The following is a 19909-nucleotide window of genomic DNA, read 5'->3' as shown; positions in this document are numbered from 1 at the left end:
AATAGTATCTGACATGACGGAAGTGTAACTCTTGACATTGTTGTGATTTCATCTGACTAAGAATTTGTCGACTTCAGTTCTACCAGATAAAAATACAAAATCGGTTTATTGTTTGTTTCTGCCTTGGGTTGAGTATTTGGTAATTATTTTAAAGACCTTCATTGAACTTTATTTTTCGACTTGAAATTGGTACAACCTTTCTCACTGGTTCGTATTCTAGTCACAAATGCTGGGAAGGTGGGCGTCAACTGCCTTGTCTTAGTCTTTGCCTTATTTTGGCTGCGGCTATTCGGACTCGAGTCTGAATAGTCTCCCGTGGCTATTCGGACTCCAATCTCAATTCGCATGTGAATTCAATCTACATGTTTTTTGGTTTCAGTCTGAATAATCTTCCACTTCCATGGCAGTTATTATCTAGTTTGTTTTTTTTGTTTTTTTTTAAAATAATTTTTAAAAAAATATTGATAAGAATTATGCAAAATAACAATAATAGTGTCTTAAGTTGATAAGAAAGACAAACTCATTGATTAAAAGTAACAAAAGTAAGTCGGTCTAAAGGAAAAGCTTTGTTAACAACACAACGCGATGTTCAAACAAAATCAGGACAATTTTTTAAATTATCTAACATATTCATATTCTAATAGTGTTAGACAGGCTACATTCCTTCTACAGTCCGAAGCAGTGTTTATGAGACTCATGAGTCATTTTGACATGAGCAAAACAGAGTTTCTTCTGAACTCTTCTTGTTTCTTTATCAGTTCTGCCCAACGCCACACTACGTTGCACTGCCACAGGAGACTATTCAAACTCGAGTCAGAATTGCCACTTCGATTGCACTCGTGTCAGACTTTATACCCAAATGATCAGATATTTCTGGTACTCTCTTCAGAGTTAGAATTTTGTTCCTTATCATGCAGTATTTCTTAAATGTTCACATCTGTTTCCAACTAAATCTTATCGTGACATTTATTATTCATTATAGACCATGGGTGAAAGTTCGCCGGCATATGCCGGAAATTCCGGTTTTTTAGTAAATGTAATAATTGCCTTCCGGCATTTTGACTCTTCTGCCGGCTTTATCATGATTGCACCACCGGAACGTTAACTTTCAATAGACTATTTAATTTTCTTTCAAAGGTGACAATTAAACATATATGTCACTTTTCTGTCATACATTTGATCTGCTGATGCGTCACATTTTGTACTACTGTTATTTATCTTTTCAGTTGGTTATTAAACGCTGGTTTTCACTAAAACCTTTCACACCATTTTTGAAGATTTGCATTGAATTATGCATATAAGCTTATTTTATACTTCAAATAGTCTCAGATCTCAATTAAGCTTATACTTCTTGTTAAATAGAACTTGTCAAGTGAAAATAAAATACCAACATCTTTGACAATGAAGCCTTCAATCAAGGACTGTATTGACAATAAACATAAACATAAATGGGTTATTTTCCCTGAAACTGAAAACTGAAAATACTTTATTTTGATTGTTTACATTTATAATATTTTTGTCTTTAATATTTTGTATGAGTCTAATTTTAAAATTTATTATTATTAAATAGGGAGCTGTAAGAACGGTGTCGGTTTTTTTTAAATGCACTAAGAATATTTTTAGGGTATTCAACTTGTATATCACATAGGTGGGTATTTCCCATATTTGATCCAAATGTATTAGTAGTTGTAGTACGAGTAGTAGTAGTAGTAGTAATAGTAGTCATCACTGCTACAAATACCATCACAGGATTGACACTGCCACAACCACTACCACCACATCATCATCATTATCACCACGACCACTAGAGCATCATCACTACAACAACCTACACCAACACTAACATCACAAAACAAGTATCATGGTTGGGGTCTCTTGATCACTTCTTTGGGGTGTTTCGAATCGTAATAGCCCTTGGTATTGCGATTCCTGAGCCTTTTACCATACAAATATAAAGTGATGACATATCTTAGGGTCTCCATAAACCAGGTAATACTGTAATCATTAGAGATTGCTGCGAATGAGTGTTTAAATGACGAGATCATTTATTTTGCTTTGGGTCTGATGTTAGTTTTTGTATAAATTTTGTTTTGAATCATGTAGACTAAATACTTTTTTCTTCTTTTTTTTTTTGCTTTAAAAAAAAAACACATATGGGGTCATAGAAATTAATGTACTTTTCACTCTGGGAAGGTTGGCACTCAACCGGCGAGTCATAGATCGCAAAAAAAATAAATTAGCATCTTTTTCAGGCAAACCAGCTTCACCGGTGTCTGTCTTTCAGGCAAATTGATCCCCGTTAACTTTCACCCATGTTATAGACATTGGTCTTGGTCATTGGTACGGTACCAGTACCAGTCAGTATATATATAAGATCAGGATCAAGTTATCAAAATCTAATAAATAAAACTGAGTCAATTGGATTTGAAGCAGATGGCCATTAGTATTAGCTGAGACTGAGATTGAACATGAGTGTTAAGGAGTAAACTATACTGCTGTCAACTGACAACAGAATACAAAGTCTTTTTGAATATAATTTTATGTTGATAATTTATAATTGTGATCATGATTCTTTTCAACCACCACTCGATTATTTATTTATTTATTATATATTTATTATAGTTCTTTGTTAGAGATTAGTTGAATGATGGATATTGGAAAACCATAAACCACTCAATTGAGTACCAATATTATTATTCTTATCTATGGCATTTTGAAATGTTAAACAATTTTTTCAAATTGTGTTGGGTTTTTTTTTTTAACGCAAACAATCTTAATGGGTATGTTTCTTAATAGCCTTTATTTATGTAAAATATTTTCTTTCCATTCCTTAACAAGCCATGGCCATTATGAAGATACTACTAACAGTCTTTGTTGTGTCCTTGACTGCTGAAATCATATCAGTTCAAGGAGCACAAACTACAACTTCAAAGTCAACTACTACCACTAAGGCATCCACCACTACATCAACTATGATGCCTACTACTTCAATTAGTATTGAAGAGGGTAAGAAATGATAGGATTTTTTTTTCATTTTTGTTTTAGGGCGAGGGGGTTAAAATTATGAATTTAGCGGGTGGTTGGATGGGAGCATCACCCTTGAATCATATACCTATGATGTTCGCATGGGTGTACGATCCGATAGTGATGTCGTTTCTTCTTCTCTTTACTAGCCTATCCTGCTTCTTTGGTTTGTGATTGTATTTTTGACAGGGGATATTTTTTTTCCTGTAAATCCTCTGCCTGTTTGTTCTTGGTTATTTATAATTTAGCTTATGATATCTTTAGGTTATGCTTTTGATTGACATTTGTACTATTTTTGTTAGATTGCTTGTTTTTTTGTTTCAGCGGTCTCTCATATAACCTCAATTGTGTTGGAAGAGACCTAAAGCAACAAACAAACAAACAAACAAAAAAATTATGAATTTCATATCCAGACCGAATTTTCAAGTTCATTAAAAGAAAAGTGATGTCATCTCCTTCTTAATGAAAAGGCCTGACCCAGACAGAGTTGATATTATTAGTTAGTATGTCAATTTGCATATCGAAAAAAAATTTGTAACGTTCAATAATGATAACAAACATAGATGGGGAAAAAATGAGTTAAAATGACTGTCTTATTAGATTGAGAAATTTTAAACGTTAGATAAAACCCAAATTTGTATATCATTGACTTCATTTGACTGGCTTCTCTTGGCCATTTGTTGCCCAACACAGAGTTGTTTTTTTTGTTTAGGCCCTTGATGAGTCAACCATCCTAATTGTTTCATGTGTGCATCTGTTTTACCACTAATGACTGAATGGGGATGAAAGAGATGTCAATCAGGGTTACTGCTTTTTATTGGGGTAATAAGGTAATAATCAATCATGGATATGTTCAAGGTAAAACAGGGTTTTGTATTAGCACTATTGTGATCTGTTTTTCGCATAATTGAATTATTTTCCAGAAATGTAGATTTCAATCCCCTGGGAAAACAAGATCAAGTATTCCACTCATTGCGATCAAATTGCAAAAAGACATTCATAGAAACAATGGAGCTTACAATCAAAATTAATTTTTTATACAAAATTGGCTGATATTGTCGTGTGTTTTTTTTTTTGGGGGGGGGGGGGGGGGGGGGGAATGGTGAGATTTTTTATTTTAATTAAATTTTTTTTTTAATGGAAAAGATCAAATAGAAAATAAATAGTGTTGGTTTCGTTTTTTAGGTGAATAATTTTAGATATTTTATTTATATTGCTTGGTTCTTGCAAACAGGTATGGAAGTAGATAAAGAAAAAATCTGTATTTCAAAATTGAAAGATGAATTAAATCTATATTATATAAATTGATCTATTGCAATTTTACAACAAATTGGTTTCTTTTGTTTGTGGTTCACAGTCATTAAGTGCAAGATTGACTAAGATTATACACATGTATGTAATTAAAATTATAATCTTCCAATAGAATAAATATTACCAATGTTAAAGGAATCGGTGACTTTATATATATATATATATATATATATATATATATATATATATATATATATATATATATATATATATATATATATATATATATATATATATATATATATATATATATATATATATATATGTATATATATATATTGTAGATTCATATGAATGGTAACATGCCTTTTAAAGAAAACAACTTTCAATTTGTGATTATGAAATTTTTCAATTAGTTACATTTCAAAACTGAACATTAATTAAAATTATTTTTGTTTTCAACAGAATGTGCAAAACACAATAATTCCTGTGGAAAATGTGTTTCTAATTCAAAGGTAAGACTCTCCTATATATAACTGTGATCAGTCAGTGATATTTCTCTGTTACAAATGCAAAATGTGAATTTTGATAAATATTGTTTGATTTTTATTTTCATCTTTAAATAAAATTTATCAGGGATGACCTTTTTCCGACTGAAGATGGACAATCGGCTTTTTGAACATTTCCGGCTAACCTTGTTCATTATTGGTGAACAGATGTTTTAAAAGTTGAAAGCAGTGGTTGTTAAGGGGAAGGTAGATGGAAATGTATCCTTTTCTAAGATGGATGATACCATTTGATGGAAAGAATCAGAGCAGTCCTAGGGTTGTTGTTTTTTTTTCTATTAGGGTTAGCGGGAGGTCCAAGGGTTTGTTTTTTTCTCTTCTATTAGGGTTAGTAATAGGTCGTGGTAAAGGCAAAGGTCCTCTGGTTTTTGTTTTTCCTATTAGAATTAGTTTAAGGTACTAGGTTTTATTCTTTCTTGTAGTGCTAGTTAAAGAAATACTTGGGTTGTTTATCTTAGCTTGAGGAGTGTGTGGAAGGCCTCCCAAGAAGTTACCCGAAATAGTTTCATATTTGCTCTGTACAAGTAAAATGTTCAGGCTTTTAGAAAGTTTTAGCGAACTGCATCCCTGATTTGTGTATGATGCTTCTTCTTTCTTTTTTGATAGTGCTTGTATTGCAAGTCAGACGACAGGTGCATGAAATACCCAGTGGGTGAAGTTATTCCAAGGGGAGCTGACTGCTCTCTGTCTGAAGCAAGATGGGGTGTATGTTGGGGTGAGTAACTTGAGTTTTTTATATACAGAGCTTAGAATCTTCTGCCTAAAGGCAGATTTGCGCCTAAATGATGGTTCATTCCAGCCTATCACCATCACAATTCCGCCTTTTTCAAATTTTTCTATGAATAAAAAAGACTCACCGCAACATCAACATCATTACTACCACTACAATTACAACTATCACATCATCTTCCCTAACACTGCCACTGCTACAACCACCACCTCATCACCATTCTTACCATCACCACTACTACAAACACTATGACATCATCATTCCTTCCACCACCACTACTACTAACACCACCACATCATCGTCCATACCACCATCACCACTACAAGAATCGCCACCACATCATCATCAATACCACCACAACTACAACAACCGCCACCATATCATCATCAATACCACCACAACAACTACAACACATTAACCACATTAACATCCCCACCACCACCATTGCTGCAACTGCTACGATATCATCATCCATACCACCCTTTGACGTCCAGCTAACCCTAATAGATAAAAAACCCTAGGACTGGGTTCGAGTCTCACTTAGCACATAATTGAATTCTTGGAAAAGGCTCTTTACTCACATTCTCTCCGTTGTTTCTGTTGGAAAAATTGTTAGATCACCAAACAGGCATCATGTCTCGTTCTACATGTTACAGTTGGTCGTGGACCCCAATTAGTGGAAATTGCGCTATATACAGGGGTGAGAACGATTAATCATAAAAAAGGACATTTTTCAGCGCGTAGATCATGACCAATCCATATGCCTATAACCTATAAATTTGAATTTCATTTCAATTTACTGAGATGCAACTCAAAATGTGTTGTGACAGTTGGGACTTTTATAATTATGAAAACGTAAAATTATATAATAGTGATGGAGCTTCAGTGGTTATTCTTTGCATTGTATTATTTCCAGTAGCCCTTGATGTTGAACTTCTCAAAGTGCTTTGACCTGATCAAGTTATATCACTTGACCTAGTTTTAGAAGTGGTAGATTAGTTATTTAAACAATGAAAACTTATGTGTTGAATTGTGTAGAAAACAGTTTGTGTTATTATTACTAGCAATATATATATATATATATATATATATATATATATATATATATATATATATATATATATATATATATATATATATATAGATATATAGTATATTATATTGCTCAGTTTGTAGAGCACTCGCTTCACACACACAGCAACTGAGATCAATTCGGGGCAGTCATGTTTTTTTTAGACCCACCTCCCTTCCCTGTCCTCCAGAGCTGATTGGGTAGCTGAGTCCATTAGATCTGGTGGAAAGTACTTTGTATTAGACAGACTTCCTATCCAAAGGGTAGCAAGCAATTGCTTTTGTCTGGGTCACACTATAGAAACTGCATGGGCCTAATGGGTTCTGAAGGATTGCTTTTTTTCCCCAATATTTTACACACTGATATTTTTTGAGATTCATTTCCTTTCTTTCTTTCAGTAAATTTCGAGGCTCTTCTGATTGCAGCAGGTGTAATTGGAGGCATCTTACTTATCTCCCTTCTTGTTTGTATTTACTGTTGCTGTTGTCGTAGCAAAGGGAAAAGGTTTGTATGATATTGATATAGGGGCTTATCAGTAAATAAATCCTACTTAAAATCTTTTTGTTTAATTCTGTATATTATTGTTCAGATCATTGAAATTGAAAATTTTATAATCTTTCCAGGTCTGTTTTGAAAATTAATGCAATGCAAACAAATATATATGGCCAACACCTGATAACAATGTAATAAACCTAAATGTGTTAATTATTGTATTTGGTGTGTTAATTATCTGGGTGGGGTTCCTGACCTCCCATAGTGGGCAGGGGGGTACACACTGTGTCTTCTATCCCCTTATATCTGTTTTCCAACATGCTTTCTGTATTTGTCTTAGAATGAGATTACTTGGTTTTGTCCTGGTCCTGGCCAGATGCCCTGGCTGAGAGGGAAACAGTCGAATGTATAGTTAGCTTTTGGAGATGATATTTTTTTCATTGTAAATCATCTCTCTGTTATGCACTGTATTATGCTTTCTTTATATTATATATATATATATATGATTTGTAAAACATTTGAATGTGTTCCTCTTAGCGGGGACCTGTGCTTGTGTCTGGATGAGACTTTTAGTGATCTCAAACTAAGTACTTTGATAGAGTGCTTTTGGAATCTACACCTGTTTCTTATTTGAACCAATTCCCCTTTGTCTTCCCTTTTCTTGGATGCTTTATTGTAATTCTAGAACTTTTTACTATCCCATTTTCTTCCTTTTTACTGGCGCTGATATGACCTTAATGTGTTGCAAGCACCATAAAACCCTTAAAAACATAAAAAAACATAAAAACATGTGTTAATTATTGTATTTGATGTGTTGATTATTGTCTTTGAAAATGTTTTCAGATATCAAAAGGACGATGCCAAGTATGAGCAGCAAAAGATGGAGAGAAAGGTTAGACAAGATGAACGTAGAACTGAGCGTAAGAGTCGTCTGGATGAGATAAGGAGGAAATATGGTGAGCTAAATTAAAATTATTAAAGATATTGGGTTTCAGGTGAAGGCATTATTTTGTGGTTTAAGTTATTATCTCCAATACAAATGCAAGCCTTGACTACACAGCCCTTTGCTTTATTTTTCTTTTCTTTTTTTTTTTTTTTAATGATCGGAAATAGAAATTTTAAAAAATTTAAAAATTGAGCTTTTATATAGTGCAATATCCACTAAATGTGCTCAAAGCGCTTTACAAGGGGTCCCTGACCAACACGTAACATGTAGGACGAGACATGACGCCTGTTAGGCAACATTACATTTTTTTTCGGACAGAGACAATGCTGCTAACCTGGCTCATTTTACACCTGAGTACGGTGAGAGAATGTGAGTAAAGAGTCTTTTCCAAGGACTCAACTATGCGCCGAGTGAGGCTCAAACTCAGGACCTTCCGATCCGAAACCGAGTGTCATACCACTAGACAACATAGCCGCACATTTAAAGAAAAATTAGAAATACTACCATTGCTGTATCATTGCTTCTAGCTTCTTAGTTCATAATGCACTATAGTAAGTGGAATCCCCTTATGTATAACTCCTACCCTCCCCACCGAGGCCAGTTCATAATCAGTACTCTTGTGCTTCTATCTTACAATATCAATATATGTTGTCCCATCCCTGTGTCTTCTTTATCCACGGTCTTGAATGAACCTTATTTGGATGTGCCTACAGGTTGTTTTTATTTTTTTAAAGGACACAATCAGATAGCAATCTATTTATTTAGTGAAAGAGGATTTTTTTTTTCTGGTTCATCATCTTTCCATTGTGTGTTATCGATAGTTATTGATCTTTACTTTGTTATTGTTTGCTATCATTTGATTGTATAGTTTATGGCCTGGATCCTGTCCTTTGTCTGGATGAGACTTAATAAGTCTTGAACTAAACTCAAGGACAGATTGCTCTTGAAATCTATTTCTGTTCCCAGTTGAAATGTCTTCTTATCTAACGTTTTAGTTGGTAATTGTAGACATAGATTGCCTCTATCTGAATCCTCCCTTTTACTGGTCCTGATATGACCTTTCCTAAAAGTTTTGGAAACATGAACATTATTACACTCCTGATAAATAAAACCAAGTATCATCCCCCAAACAGTTTTTTTTAAAGCATACCTTTATTTTTTCCTTGTATTTGTTTTACACACTACAAGTATGTAATAGCTAGTAAAATTTAAGAAAAGTTTTGATTTGAATCTTTTCAATAACAGAAATCTCAATCAGATTTTATCAAAAGTGTCATTTTAACGATTACTTTATTAATTATTATTGGGGGTCCTGAGAACTCGGTTAGGAGATCAGAGCACTCACTTTACAATGAATGGACACAGATCAATCCCAGAAGTCAACATTTTTTTCTGACCCTCCTTTACACCGAGCAGTGATTGGGTAACTGGGTCTATTCAATCTGGCAGAAAGTACTAATAACTAGCATCCTATTACAAGGGTAGCAAACAATTGCTATTGTTCATTTGACACTTTAGAAACCGATTTAAATTCTGGATCCATGGGCTCTGAAGGCCTATTTTTTTTTTTTTTGGAATAATTATGAAACAAAATAATCACCATAATACTAAAATTAAGATTAATTTTGAATGTATTTGATTACAAATTGATATTGAATTTGGCATATTTCTATCTCTAGGTCTGGTGAAGGATGATGCTCCCTACAGCCGCTTTGATGCTTAAATTGTCTGTCATCCAGTATCTGTGATTACACAGTCGGCAACAAAAAATAAAAAGAGATTCGAGCAATTATTATTACAATTTTTGATATAATGTCTAAAATGAGTTAAAATATTATTTTAAAAGTTTTGTTTGATTGTGTACTCAATATGAAATCAAGTTAAATTTTCATTAGTATTTTTTTTTTATTAATCCGTTTTGAAAAAATATTGGATATCCCACCTGCCCTTGTTCCATCATTTTGAAAAACAGTTTTTGCTGATCTGCAAGTTAATTTTCAGATAAATTTCTATCTTTATATGAATGTCATATGTATATTTCATTAGTCATGTACATTTAATATGTCCATTCCACTGTTTAAAATGCTTTTTTTCCTCTCTAAGTTTGTCAGTAATGATTATTTTGTATTATATTATGATTAAGCAGAATCCAATATTTTAATTTTAAATTAGAACTCTTGTAATTACAAAATTTGAGTCCAGATTAGTTTGATATAGGTGCGTCCTTTTTTTTTTTAATTAGGCATAATAAGTCAAATAAGAATTACGTTGTTGAGATATAATGTCAGATCAAGATGATGGGTCACATTAATAAAATACAGGGATTTGAAAATCCCTTATTCCCCTTTTTCTTCTTCTACAATTTTGAAAGTTGTAGGAGAAACAAAATGTTGTTGGTTTTCGTCAAGATGTTAGTCATTAAGTTGCTCAATATGCTTGTTAAAGCAGAATTGTTGGGTTTGGTTTTTTTTTTTTCCCTATTATTAGATGGATAATAGATGTACTACACATGAAGTGATTTTCCATGCATAGGTCTTCTGCTTTGATAAAATTTGTAGAACCAAATTGATTTGAATCAACCTTATTTGTTATCATTGTTCTGGGCATTTCCCATTTTCATTATCCATCTTGTTAAAAAAGTATTTTTGTGATTATTTTTTTTTTGCCCACAAAGAAACGGCTTTGTTCCATTCCTCACATCTCAGGCTTAATGACGCATGTGATGCCTTTAGAACAAGAAGGTTACAATAGAAAGTATTTTGGATTGAAATTACTGAAACTTCTTCTCAAAGAGATTTTAATACATTATTTCAGTGCCTTTGTGGTCCTTTTTTATCAATGGCCAAATTTTGCTTTAAATTTAAAAAAATTTAATTTTTGATTCTCATACTTTTACATCATATTCATAAAGCTTTAATTTTTTTTGTACTGTCTTACAACGCCTCTTTCTTTCTTCCCTTTCTTCGAAAAGACACTATATTTGGAAATGGTTACTTAAAAATAAATGAAATAATTACCCAAAAAATCAAACAGTAAAGATTTCAAGATTTGATACTAATTTTTGTCTTCCAGAATTTATTTTTGACATCATTGAAAATAAAATTTGAATCCAAAAGCATTATCGATAATTCAATGAGCCCCTTTGCTTGCTTTTCTAGATATGTTTATATTTTCAATGTTGTTGATTATTATATTCAGATCATTATAATCATAGTTGCACACGTAACTTATATGATGTCATTTATTCATGTTTGATATGTACATAAATTTATATGAGACATACTTTAGAGATTTTGTGAAATATCAATACGTGAGAATGGGTTTGTCACTGAACAAAATTAAAACAGTAAGGGATAACGGAAGTAGGGGAAAAAAGAAAGATTATTTCTTTCAATTTTTTTTTTTTTTTTAATAACACGGCAATGAGTATTAAATTTTTAATTTGTCAGTTCTTGCCATGTAATACAGCAGGACAAATTTTTCGGGACTTCACAAAAAAATATATTATGAAGTTTGATAATTTTGAAATGTTTGACTTTAATCAAGCAAGTTGCATTGTATTTTTTTAAAAATATATTGTTGAAATCATCCAGTCTCACTTTCCAGTCTTCATTCATGCTGACTGACTCAGATTAACTGAGTATTACCCAAGTATATTAATTGGTACTGGTCGTTGTAAATAACAAATTTGATTAATCCATTAATACTTACACCTAATAAAGCATATGAAATGTGTGATAATGTTTTCCAATTTATGTATGGTTACGATGTTCTATAATCCATCTGACCAATATGTAGGAGTATTTTTTATCAAAATTCAAAATCAACAAATTGTAATTATCAGGAAATCAAATTGATAAATTCTATCTAAAATCTTATTTGCATAATTTTGGTTTGATTAGGAGTTGGACATTTTGTGAGCAACTTAAAGAAAGAACTGTAAATTGGAAGATTTTTTTAAAAAGTAGAAGAATTTGAGATTGAGAGTGGTCAGAGAATATTCAAAGAACTGCCAAACGTTGGCATATATACCAATACAGTTACTGTTACCTCAGATTTAACAAGATAAAACACGATCTCTTTATGATATAACTCTATTCTTGATTTTGAATTTTTCATTATGCAATATAGATATTTTAGGCTTATGCAATATAGATATTTTAGGAAGAAAATTGGAAGTGTACATCATTGGTCTATTTAAACTCTCATATGATTTTAATCCAAGTGTGAATCGCTTACTCATTGTCAATATTTTTATTTATATCCATATCAAAGTTTCATCGGCCCACTGCCTTATGCTGAATGATTTAGATGATTAAGTTAATGATTAGTTTGAACAGGATAAATGATCAACTCTTATTTATTTGTTTCAAAACATTATGCAGCCAGGAAATGGTCGCATAATTGTAATTACTGTAATTAGTGAGCAGTGTGTGCACCACCCTATTCTTCGTGAAATTGTTTTAATTGGCCATTTGTGTGCATTTTCGACAATCAATGATACATTTTAATCTCCATAGACAGAAATTTACTTTATTTCAAAACTCAACTGAGTTACATAGTCAAGCTCAGTCCTTGAGAAAATGTGTTTCAAAAAAAAGAATACAAGTGTGTTATGTAATTGAATTGATCATGTTGTCTTTTTTTACGTCACTAATTACTCTCATTTACTATTACTATATTGACTCTTTTGATAGCATAGTTATTTTATAGATATCAGTAATAAACATAGTATCACTATTGTTAGTAAATCTTTAACTGTTTCAGATTATGTTCAGGGAAAAGCTTTAATTCTCAAAATGTTAAAATTAAATTGAGATTGACCATGACCATTGGTCATGTTAAAACACATGAGCACCCGGAACACTGTTAGTGTTAGGGAAAGTGATGAGCACATGGAACAGCATTAGGGAAAGAGAATTCATTTGATCAAGTTCGACACGAACTTAACCCTTGAACTCGGCCATTTGTTTTGCTTCATTGTTGGGGTTTTTTTTTGGGGGGGGGGGGGGGGGGGGGGGGGTTTATAAAATTTATGTGGTTTTTTTTTGTTTTTTTTGTTTTGTTGGGTTATTTTTTTTGGGATGGGGAAAGTTTCTTTGGGTTTTAAAACCTTAGAGCTTGTTCATTGTTTTTTTTAAATAGTTTTTATTTTATTTATTTATTTATTTTTTTTTTTTGGGTTCATTAAAAAAAATGTTTTTGTCCTTTTGGATGGGGATGATTTTAAATATATTTACAGAGATATGATGAATCGCAAAAAAAAAAAAAAGTATGAACTTATATTGTTGTTATAACATCATAGTTATCTTGTTTGATTGATTATAAGAAAAATTGCTGACTTTGATTCAGAGAGAATTTACTAAACAATGAGTATGCTGGAATACTTTTATTATCTTTATACTTAATATAATCTCTCTCTCTCTCTCTCTCTCTCTCTCTCTCTCTCTCTCTCTCTCTCTCTCTCTCTCTCTCTCTCTCTCTCTCTCTCTCTCTCTCTATCTATCTATCTATCTACACATACACGCATATACATAAACATAGTCACACGAACTCCCACATTAATTAAGTTAAAACATTTTCTTTATAGTATAGAGAATATAATGAAGGGAAAAAATAATGTTTATTTTGAAACATGGAAGCCTTAATAAGTGGTCAAATGTAATCATATCTCCATTACAATTACATATGTCACATATTTTTAAAAATTCAAATTATTTTCTCTTGGACAAAGATTACTATTTTAATAAATATTATTGTTCATACCATTTTATCGTAATGTTATTTTTATTATCATGCGGTGGGGGAAAGCGGCCGGTGGGTTTTATATCGGTCCATATTTTTGTCAAATCTCTCTATTTTATTTCTTCCTAATCTCCCTGTAGCTATAGTGGGCAGGGAGGTACTTACTGTGTCTTCTATCCCCCTAATATGTTTTCCAATTTGTTTTCTGTCTTGTCTTAGAATGAGATTACTTGGTTTTGTCCTGACCCTGGCCGGATACCCTGGCTGAGAGGGAAACATTCAGATGTATGGTTAGTTTTGGGAGATGATATTTTTTTCCTTGTAAATCATCTCTCTGTTATGCACTCTATTATAATTTGTATAAATATTATATATGATTTGTAAACATTTGAGTGTATTCCTCTTAGTGGGGACCTGTGCTTGTGTCTAGATGAGACTTTTAGGTGATCTCAAACTAAGTATTTTGATGGTGTGCTCTTGGAATCTACATCTGTTTCCTATTTGAACCAATTCCCCTTTGTCTTCCTTTTTCTTGGGTGCTTTAATTGTAATTCTAGAACTTTTTACTATCCCATTTTCTTCCTTTTTACTGGCGCTTATATGACCTTAATGTGTTGCAAGCGCTGTAAAACCCTTAAAAACAAAACAAAAAAAAAACAAACTATGTGTCCTTGTTCTGCAATGATATCATATCATCTGGGTAGGGTTCCTGACCTCCAATAGTGGGCAGGGAGGCACTTACTATTATATCCCCCTATATCTGTTTTCCAACAGGTTCTCTGTCTTTGCCTTGGAATGAGATTACTTGGTTTTGTCCTGGCCGTGGTCGGATACCTTAGCTGGGAGGGAAACAGTCAAATGTATCAGAGTTTTTGGGAGATGATATTTGTTGTCTTGTGAGTCATCTCTCTGTCATGCACTGTATTATTTTTGTTTACCGATTTGTAAACATGAGTGCATTCCTCATACTCTTAGTTGAGACATGTGCTCGTCTCAGGGCATTTAGGTGATCTCAAACTTAGTACACTGATGGTGGTATGCTCTTGGAATATACACCTGACCCCTATTTGAACCAATTCCCCTTTGTTTTATTTTTTTCTCGGGTGCTTTATTTGTAAATCTAGAACTTTTTACCATCCCATTTTCTTCCTTTTTACTGGCGCTTATATGACCTAAATGTGTTGCATGGCCTAAAACTCTTAAAAACAAACAAAACAGACCATATCAGTTTGCGCGAGATCTGCCTGGGGTTTTGAACTGAAAGGGATGGATATGATTGTTGTTGCAGATGGTTTTCCCCCCTGTCACTGGATGGGTTTTATTGTCCTTCCATAGTGGGCAGAAAGATCACTTGCTGTGTTCTCTATCCCTCTTTTTCTGTTTTCCAACTTGCTTCCTTCCTGCCTTTGTCTTGGTCCAAGTTGGAATGAAATCACTTGGCTTTGTCCTGGGGCTGGTCGTTGCTTTTGGCTGACTGGGATTGAAACAGTCAAATGTGTAGTTACAGTTTTGGGAGAGGATAATATTTCCCCTGTATCTGTATTTGTGTCTATTATTTGCTTTGATATATTTTATTTTGAACATATGCTTTGAAAACATTTGAATATTCCTCTTCTTAGTGGGATCTTGTGTTTGTGTCTGGATGAGACTTTAAGGTGATCTGAAACAAAGGACATTGATAGTGTGCTTTTGGATTCAGCATCTGTTCCCTATTAGAGCCCGTCCCCTATGTCTTTTTTTTCTTCTCATGTACATTTTTTAATTGTAAATCTAGAATCTTTTGACCATCCAATGTTCTTCCTTCTTACATGTGCTGAAATGACGTAAACGTGCCGCACGGACCGTAAAACTCTTTGAATTTGAAACAAACATTACTCCTATTATTAACTCAGTATTAAGGTTTTGCTTCTTGGTTGGTGGGAATTTATGTGAAATTTGAAAGTAACCACTTTTGGGGATTCTGTGCTGCTAGGCTAGTGCATTTTTATGTGATCTCAGATTATACACGGATAGATCGACTAAACAAGTCCAATTATGTTTCGTTTCACTTTTTTTGTGCACTTGTTTGGAAATGCAAACCTGCAATCTTTAAGCTTTTCCATCGTCTTATAATTTATATATATGTGCAAAAATGATCGATGTTTGCATGTGTGAGAATATTCTTGTTTCCTTGGGCCATGCGTCCTTGTAGATTACATCTAGGATTAGGATCTACTTTATACTTTAAAATGAGCTATACTTTTTCCTTTTTTCTCTTTTTCTTAGGTGCTTTAGCCTTAGACTATAGAACCAAGAATCTTACAGTCAACAAGCTCTCAATCTGTCCTTTTGTGTTGTGTGTATATTTGTACCTTCTTCCCCTTTCTGAACAGCTCAACTGAAATGACCTACAATTACAATTAAATGTATCAAAGGCGCTGTTAAACATCTAAAATCTTTGGAATTGTTTTCTCCATCCACATTACTTACTATTCTTGTCCTGTAACTGGTTTCCTTCGATGGGTCTTTTGACCTTCAATTCAGTGGTGGATGGAGGTTTTTTAACATTTTTTTAATGCTGCGCCTCATATCTCCCTGTGTCTGTTTTTCTTTTCGAATTTTTTTTCTGTCCATGCATTGGATTGAAATTGCTTTGTTTCAATCATCGTGTGTATTTATTGCATTTAAAAATGCGCAAGTTATGCAAGAGCGGGGATGAGGGTTGGGGGAAAGGGTTAAGCCAGGCACGTGTGGTGACTATTTTTCCTGAGCATATTTTGTGTGTCATATTATGTATTATCAGAATCATAAAGTTAGGCTTGCCTAACATTCACAATCCATATTCCCCACAATTAATAAATCAATAATTCAACAATAGGTCACTGCAAACGACGAGACATTCAAAATCGATGATTAAAAATAAGACTTCATGACACTAAACACAAAACAAAAACCAAAAACAACACACACAACGCTTAGAAAACACACGACACACACACACACAAACACACACAATTATGTAAATTGCCCAAGCTGCGCACTTCCATTTACTTTTTTGTAGATTCTTGGAGTATAAGCACATTTACAATAATATTGCCATTCAGGTGGTTGACATTTCTGGTACTGGCTTTCAAAACTGGAATATAGTGAGCGGTCATCAGAACCAGAGATGCTTGTTTCTATTAATTGGTTTGAAGTTTAGCGTTCGCCCCCACACTCTTTCTTTATCCCCGCGTCAGATTGAAACGAGAGAAGCCACGAAAGCATTATAAGACTTGCTTCTCTTCATCTATTACTATTAATTTTTGCTATGTTTTGTTTCTTTGTGTAGGGTGGGGGGGGGGGGGGGGAAGATTAATGAATGCATTATAAAGTTTGTCTAGTCTAGGCAATGCATTTGAAGGCTTTGGGTAAAAGCAGTGCTTACTGCTCACGTGTCTGGGTTAAGCATGCTTCATGTCCACCAATAGCATCGATTGTACAGTCATTGAACTATCCTATCATGTCCATATTCATAGGTCAAAGATATATAGGTAGATCCGAGTAAACAAGTCCCTCTATTTGTTTGTGTGTGTCTAATTTCTATTGATATGCTATCATTGCAATTAATATAAACCCGACCAACAGAGCTGAGACAAAAGTGCACATCGTAAAAGTACAATATAATGTTTCTAATTGAGTTTATTATAAAAAACATGGACTTGTTTTTTTGTTTGTTTTTTTATCGTCAACATTGTGCACACATTTGCAGTTCTGATAACCGGACACAATTATGGGCCTGTTCAATGCATGTTTTGCATTGGTTTGAGAGTATATTATTTCCATCACAACGAGACCATAACATATTGGGTTCTCAGAGCTGAAAATGAGTACACGTCGACCATCAACAAATCAAGGACGATCTACCTCAGTCAAAGTGACAAATAGAGTAGAGACAAAATTGGTTTGCGTCCATAGTTTCACATCAAGAAATATGGCGGCGCTCGACCTTTCACTAGTCACTTTTGATGATGCATCACCCCTTATGTTATATTATCTGCCCTCTCTTTGATCTTCCTTACTCTTCACTGGTAGTCAAAATGACCTTTCTATATATCCGTTGTCTTATCTTGCTTAAAGAATCTCTGATTTCCAAATATTTCACATCATATTCTTTTTTTGCCTGCGCTGAATAAATGACTTAGAAGAATAGGAAGCGCCGTAAAATCTAAACATGCAAATATCTATTGATAAAGTGTATTTTATTCTACCAATAAAAAATCATACTCATCCTGACCTCCGTGAAATAAATCCCATTGGATAAAATGTAAGAAACCGTGCGAAGGACCTGATAATAATTGATCCCCCCCCCCCCCCCCGCGCGCCTATTTCTATAGAGAAACCTGATGGAAGATATCATCTCTCAAAAATGCGGGGGAAAACCCATCTGTTTGTCCCCTCATTCTCGACAAATGATTCTAAACAGAACCCAGGCTAAATGGTTTCATTCTACCACTTTGAAAGAAACAAGTGGGATATTCGATATGTGTGAAAGTATGAATGCAGACAAGTGAAAATTTCATCGGTCGGTGAGCGGCCAACTTCCCCGCCTTAAGGGAAATCTACCCTCAGCAGAGAAATTAAAGTAAGGAATTGAGGAGTTCAAAGAGAGGGGAGAGAAATAGATGAAGAAAATAAAGTTTGGAATTTAAAACAATTTGAAAAGACAGAATGATGCAAAGCAAAATATCGAAGATACCAGTTAATTGCTTATTTCATTGACCCCCTCCCCCTCCCCCCTGATTTTAAGATTGCCAGGTTTTATTGACGAATGTTGGGTTACAAAATCTCTCGATCTGAATGTAAATATGACGATACATTGATTTCATGGTTCACATAGTTGTCTATATTATTTTTACGGGCTGAAGTAACAATTTCTTTGTGGTTTTAATTGTAAGAATTGATTTTTTAAAATCTGGTTCATTGTATGAAAAATTTACTGTGTCGTGTCAAGACACTGTAAAGTTTTTGAAACAATCGATAAATACACATGTGATAATGATGTATACAATTTTTATTTGAAAAAACCCCCCAAAACAATCAAAACAAATTAGGAAATATTTTCATTTTAAAAATATTCAATTTCATACTCAAAATGACTGCGGCACATTGTTTTATATTCATTTTCAAATCAACCAAGCCAAACAAAATCATATTTTATCAGCATTAGTTCTGTAATTATTACTACTCTTAAACGCTCATGTTTTGCTACAAACCTTTGATTCTTCCATTTCAAGGTTGTAAAGACACAGAGCTGCCAACTTACAGGATTAGACAATTAAAAAAGATTCTTACTTTACAATCGGCATTCATTTCCGTTGCCAAAAGAAAACAAACGAAAAATATTAAACATTCATATCGTTTAGTAATTAGTTTTAACTGTTATGACTAATCCATATTGACAGTGGTAGTTTACACTCATTTACCTTCTCAACTTAAGTTGGTTAGTTTTATATAAAATATTGTTTTTAATCATCAAGATTAAAAGCAGACGAAAGGTCATTCCAGACTCGATATGTGTCGCAATTACCCAAGGTCTAATATATCTGATCATAACACTGATAGAAACATATTAAAGCCACGTTCCTCTCTCTCTCTCTCTCTCTCTCTCTCTCTCTCTCTCTCTCTCTCTCTCTCTCTCTCCTCTTACACACGAAAATCTCATACACATGCATACAAAGAGGTACTCACTCTCTCTCCCCTTATCACATATCTATGAGTCATTTTGTATCACAGAAAGAATTGGTTACAGTTGATATGCTGTCCAGTTATGTTGAAGTAATGAGCCATAAGATTTGCTTTCAACTCTTAAAGGACAATCATTGTTGTTCTCGAAATAAGTCGACCAGTACCTTTTTAGGTATCATTTTAAGTTGTCTTTTTTGTCTTTTTGTCCGATTTCCCCTTCTTTTGGTATATATAGAACTTATTTTGATTCAAGATTTTGGAGTGTGCAGTATGGGTACATATGTGAAATTCCGTAACCCCGTGGCATATGTGACATTTCATTTTACACTACCTCATCCAACTCCAATGTATCTCTCTGACACATTTAGATATATCTC

At 33.4% G+C, this 19909-nt stretch overlaps 1 protein-coding gene across 2 annotated transcripts; it reads left to right on the top strand.

Annotated features, from left to right (window-relative positions):
• Position 1: 1 nt before the first annotated feature.
• Positions 2 to 13591, top strand: LOC144965861 (pituitary tumor-transforming gene 1 protein-interacting protein-like). Of its 2 annotated transcripts, none has more exons than XM_078901655.1 (7): positions 2 to 139; positions 2839 to 3006; positions 4741 to 4790; positions 5448 to 5556; positions 7042 to 7147; positions 7979 to 8091; positions 9761 to 13591. In XM_078901655.1, exons 2-7 carry the CDS (start codon positions 2841 to 2843, stop codon positions 9802 to 9804), a joined length of 588 nt encoding a protein of 195 aa, XP_078757781.1. In that variant the 5' UTR covers positions 2 to 139; positions 2839 to 2840; the 3' UTR covers positions 9805 to 13591. The 2 variants fall into 2 exon arrangements, with proteins under 2 accessions (XP_078757781.1, XP_078757782.1); XM_078901656.1 differs by having other exon boundaries at positions 11 to 127.
• Positions 13592 to 19909: the final 6318 nt, after the last annotated feature.

The sequence above is a fragment of the Berghia stephanieae genome, chromosome 2, assembly GCF_034508935.2.
Source record: "Berghia stephanieae isolate SIO BIC M18660-M18661 chromosome 2, UCSD_Bste_1.3, whole genome shotgun sequence".
Taxonomy (NCBI): domain Eukaryota; kingdom Metazoa; phylum Mollusca; class Gastropoda; order Nudibranchia; family Aeolidiidae; genus Berghia; species Berghia stephanieae.
The sequence above is the reverse complement of the archived record's forward strand: the minus strand, read 5'-3'. Positions and strand labels throughout refer to the sequence as shown.

Bases quoted from the DNA above. Each gene is read 5' to 3' on its own strand.
- LOC144965861 (XM_078901655.1), top strand. From the start codon at position 2,841: ATGGCCATTATGAAGATACTACTAACAGTCTTTGTTGTGTCCTTGACT. The intron at 3,007-4,740 runs GTAAGAAATGAT...TGTTTTCAACAG, and splicing joins TTCAATTAGTATTGAAGAGG to AATGTGCAAAACACAATAAT. The intron at 5,557-7,041 runs GTGAGTAACTTG...TCTTTCTTTCAG, and splicing joins AAGATGGGGTGTATGTTGGG to TAAATTTCGAGGCTCTTCTG.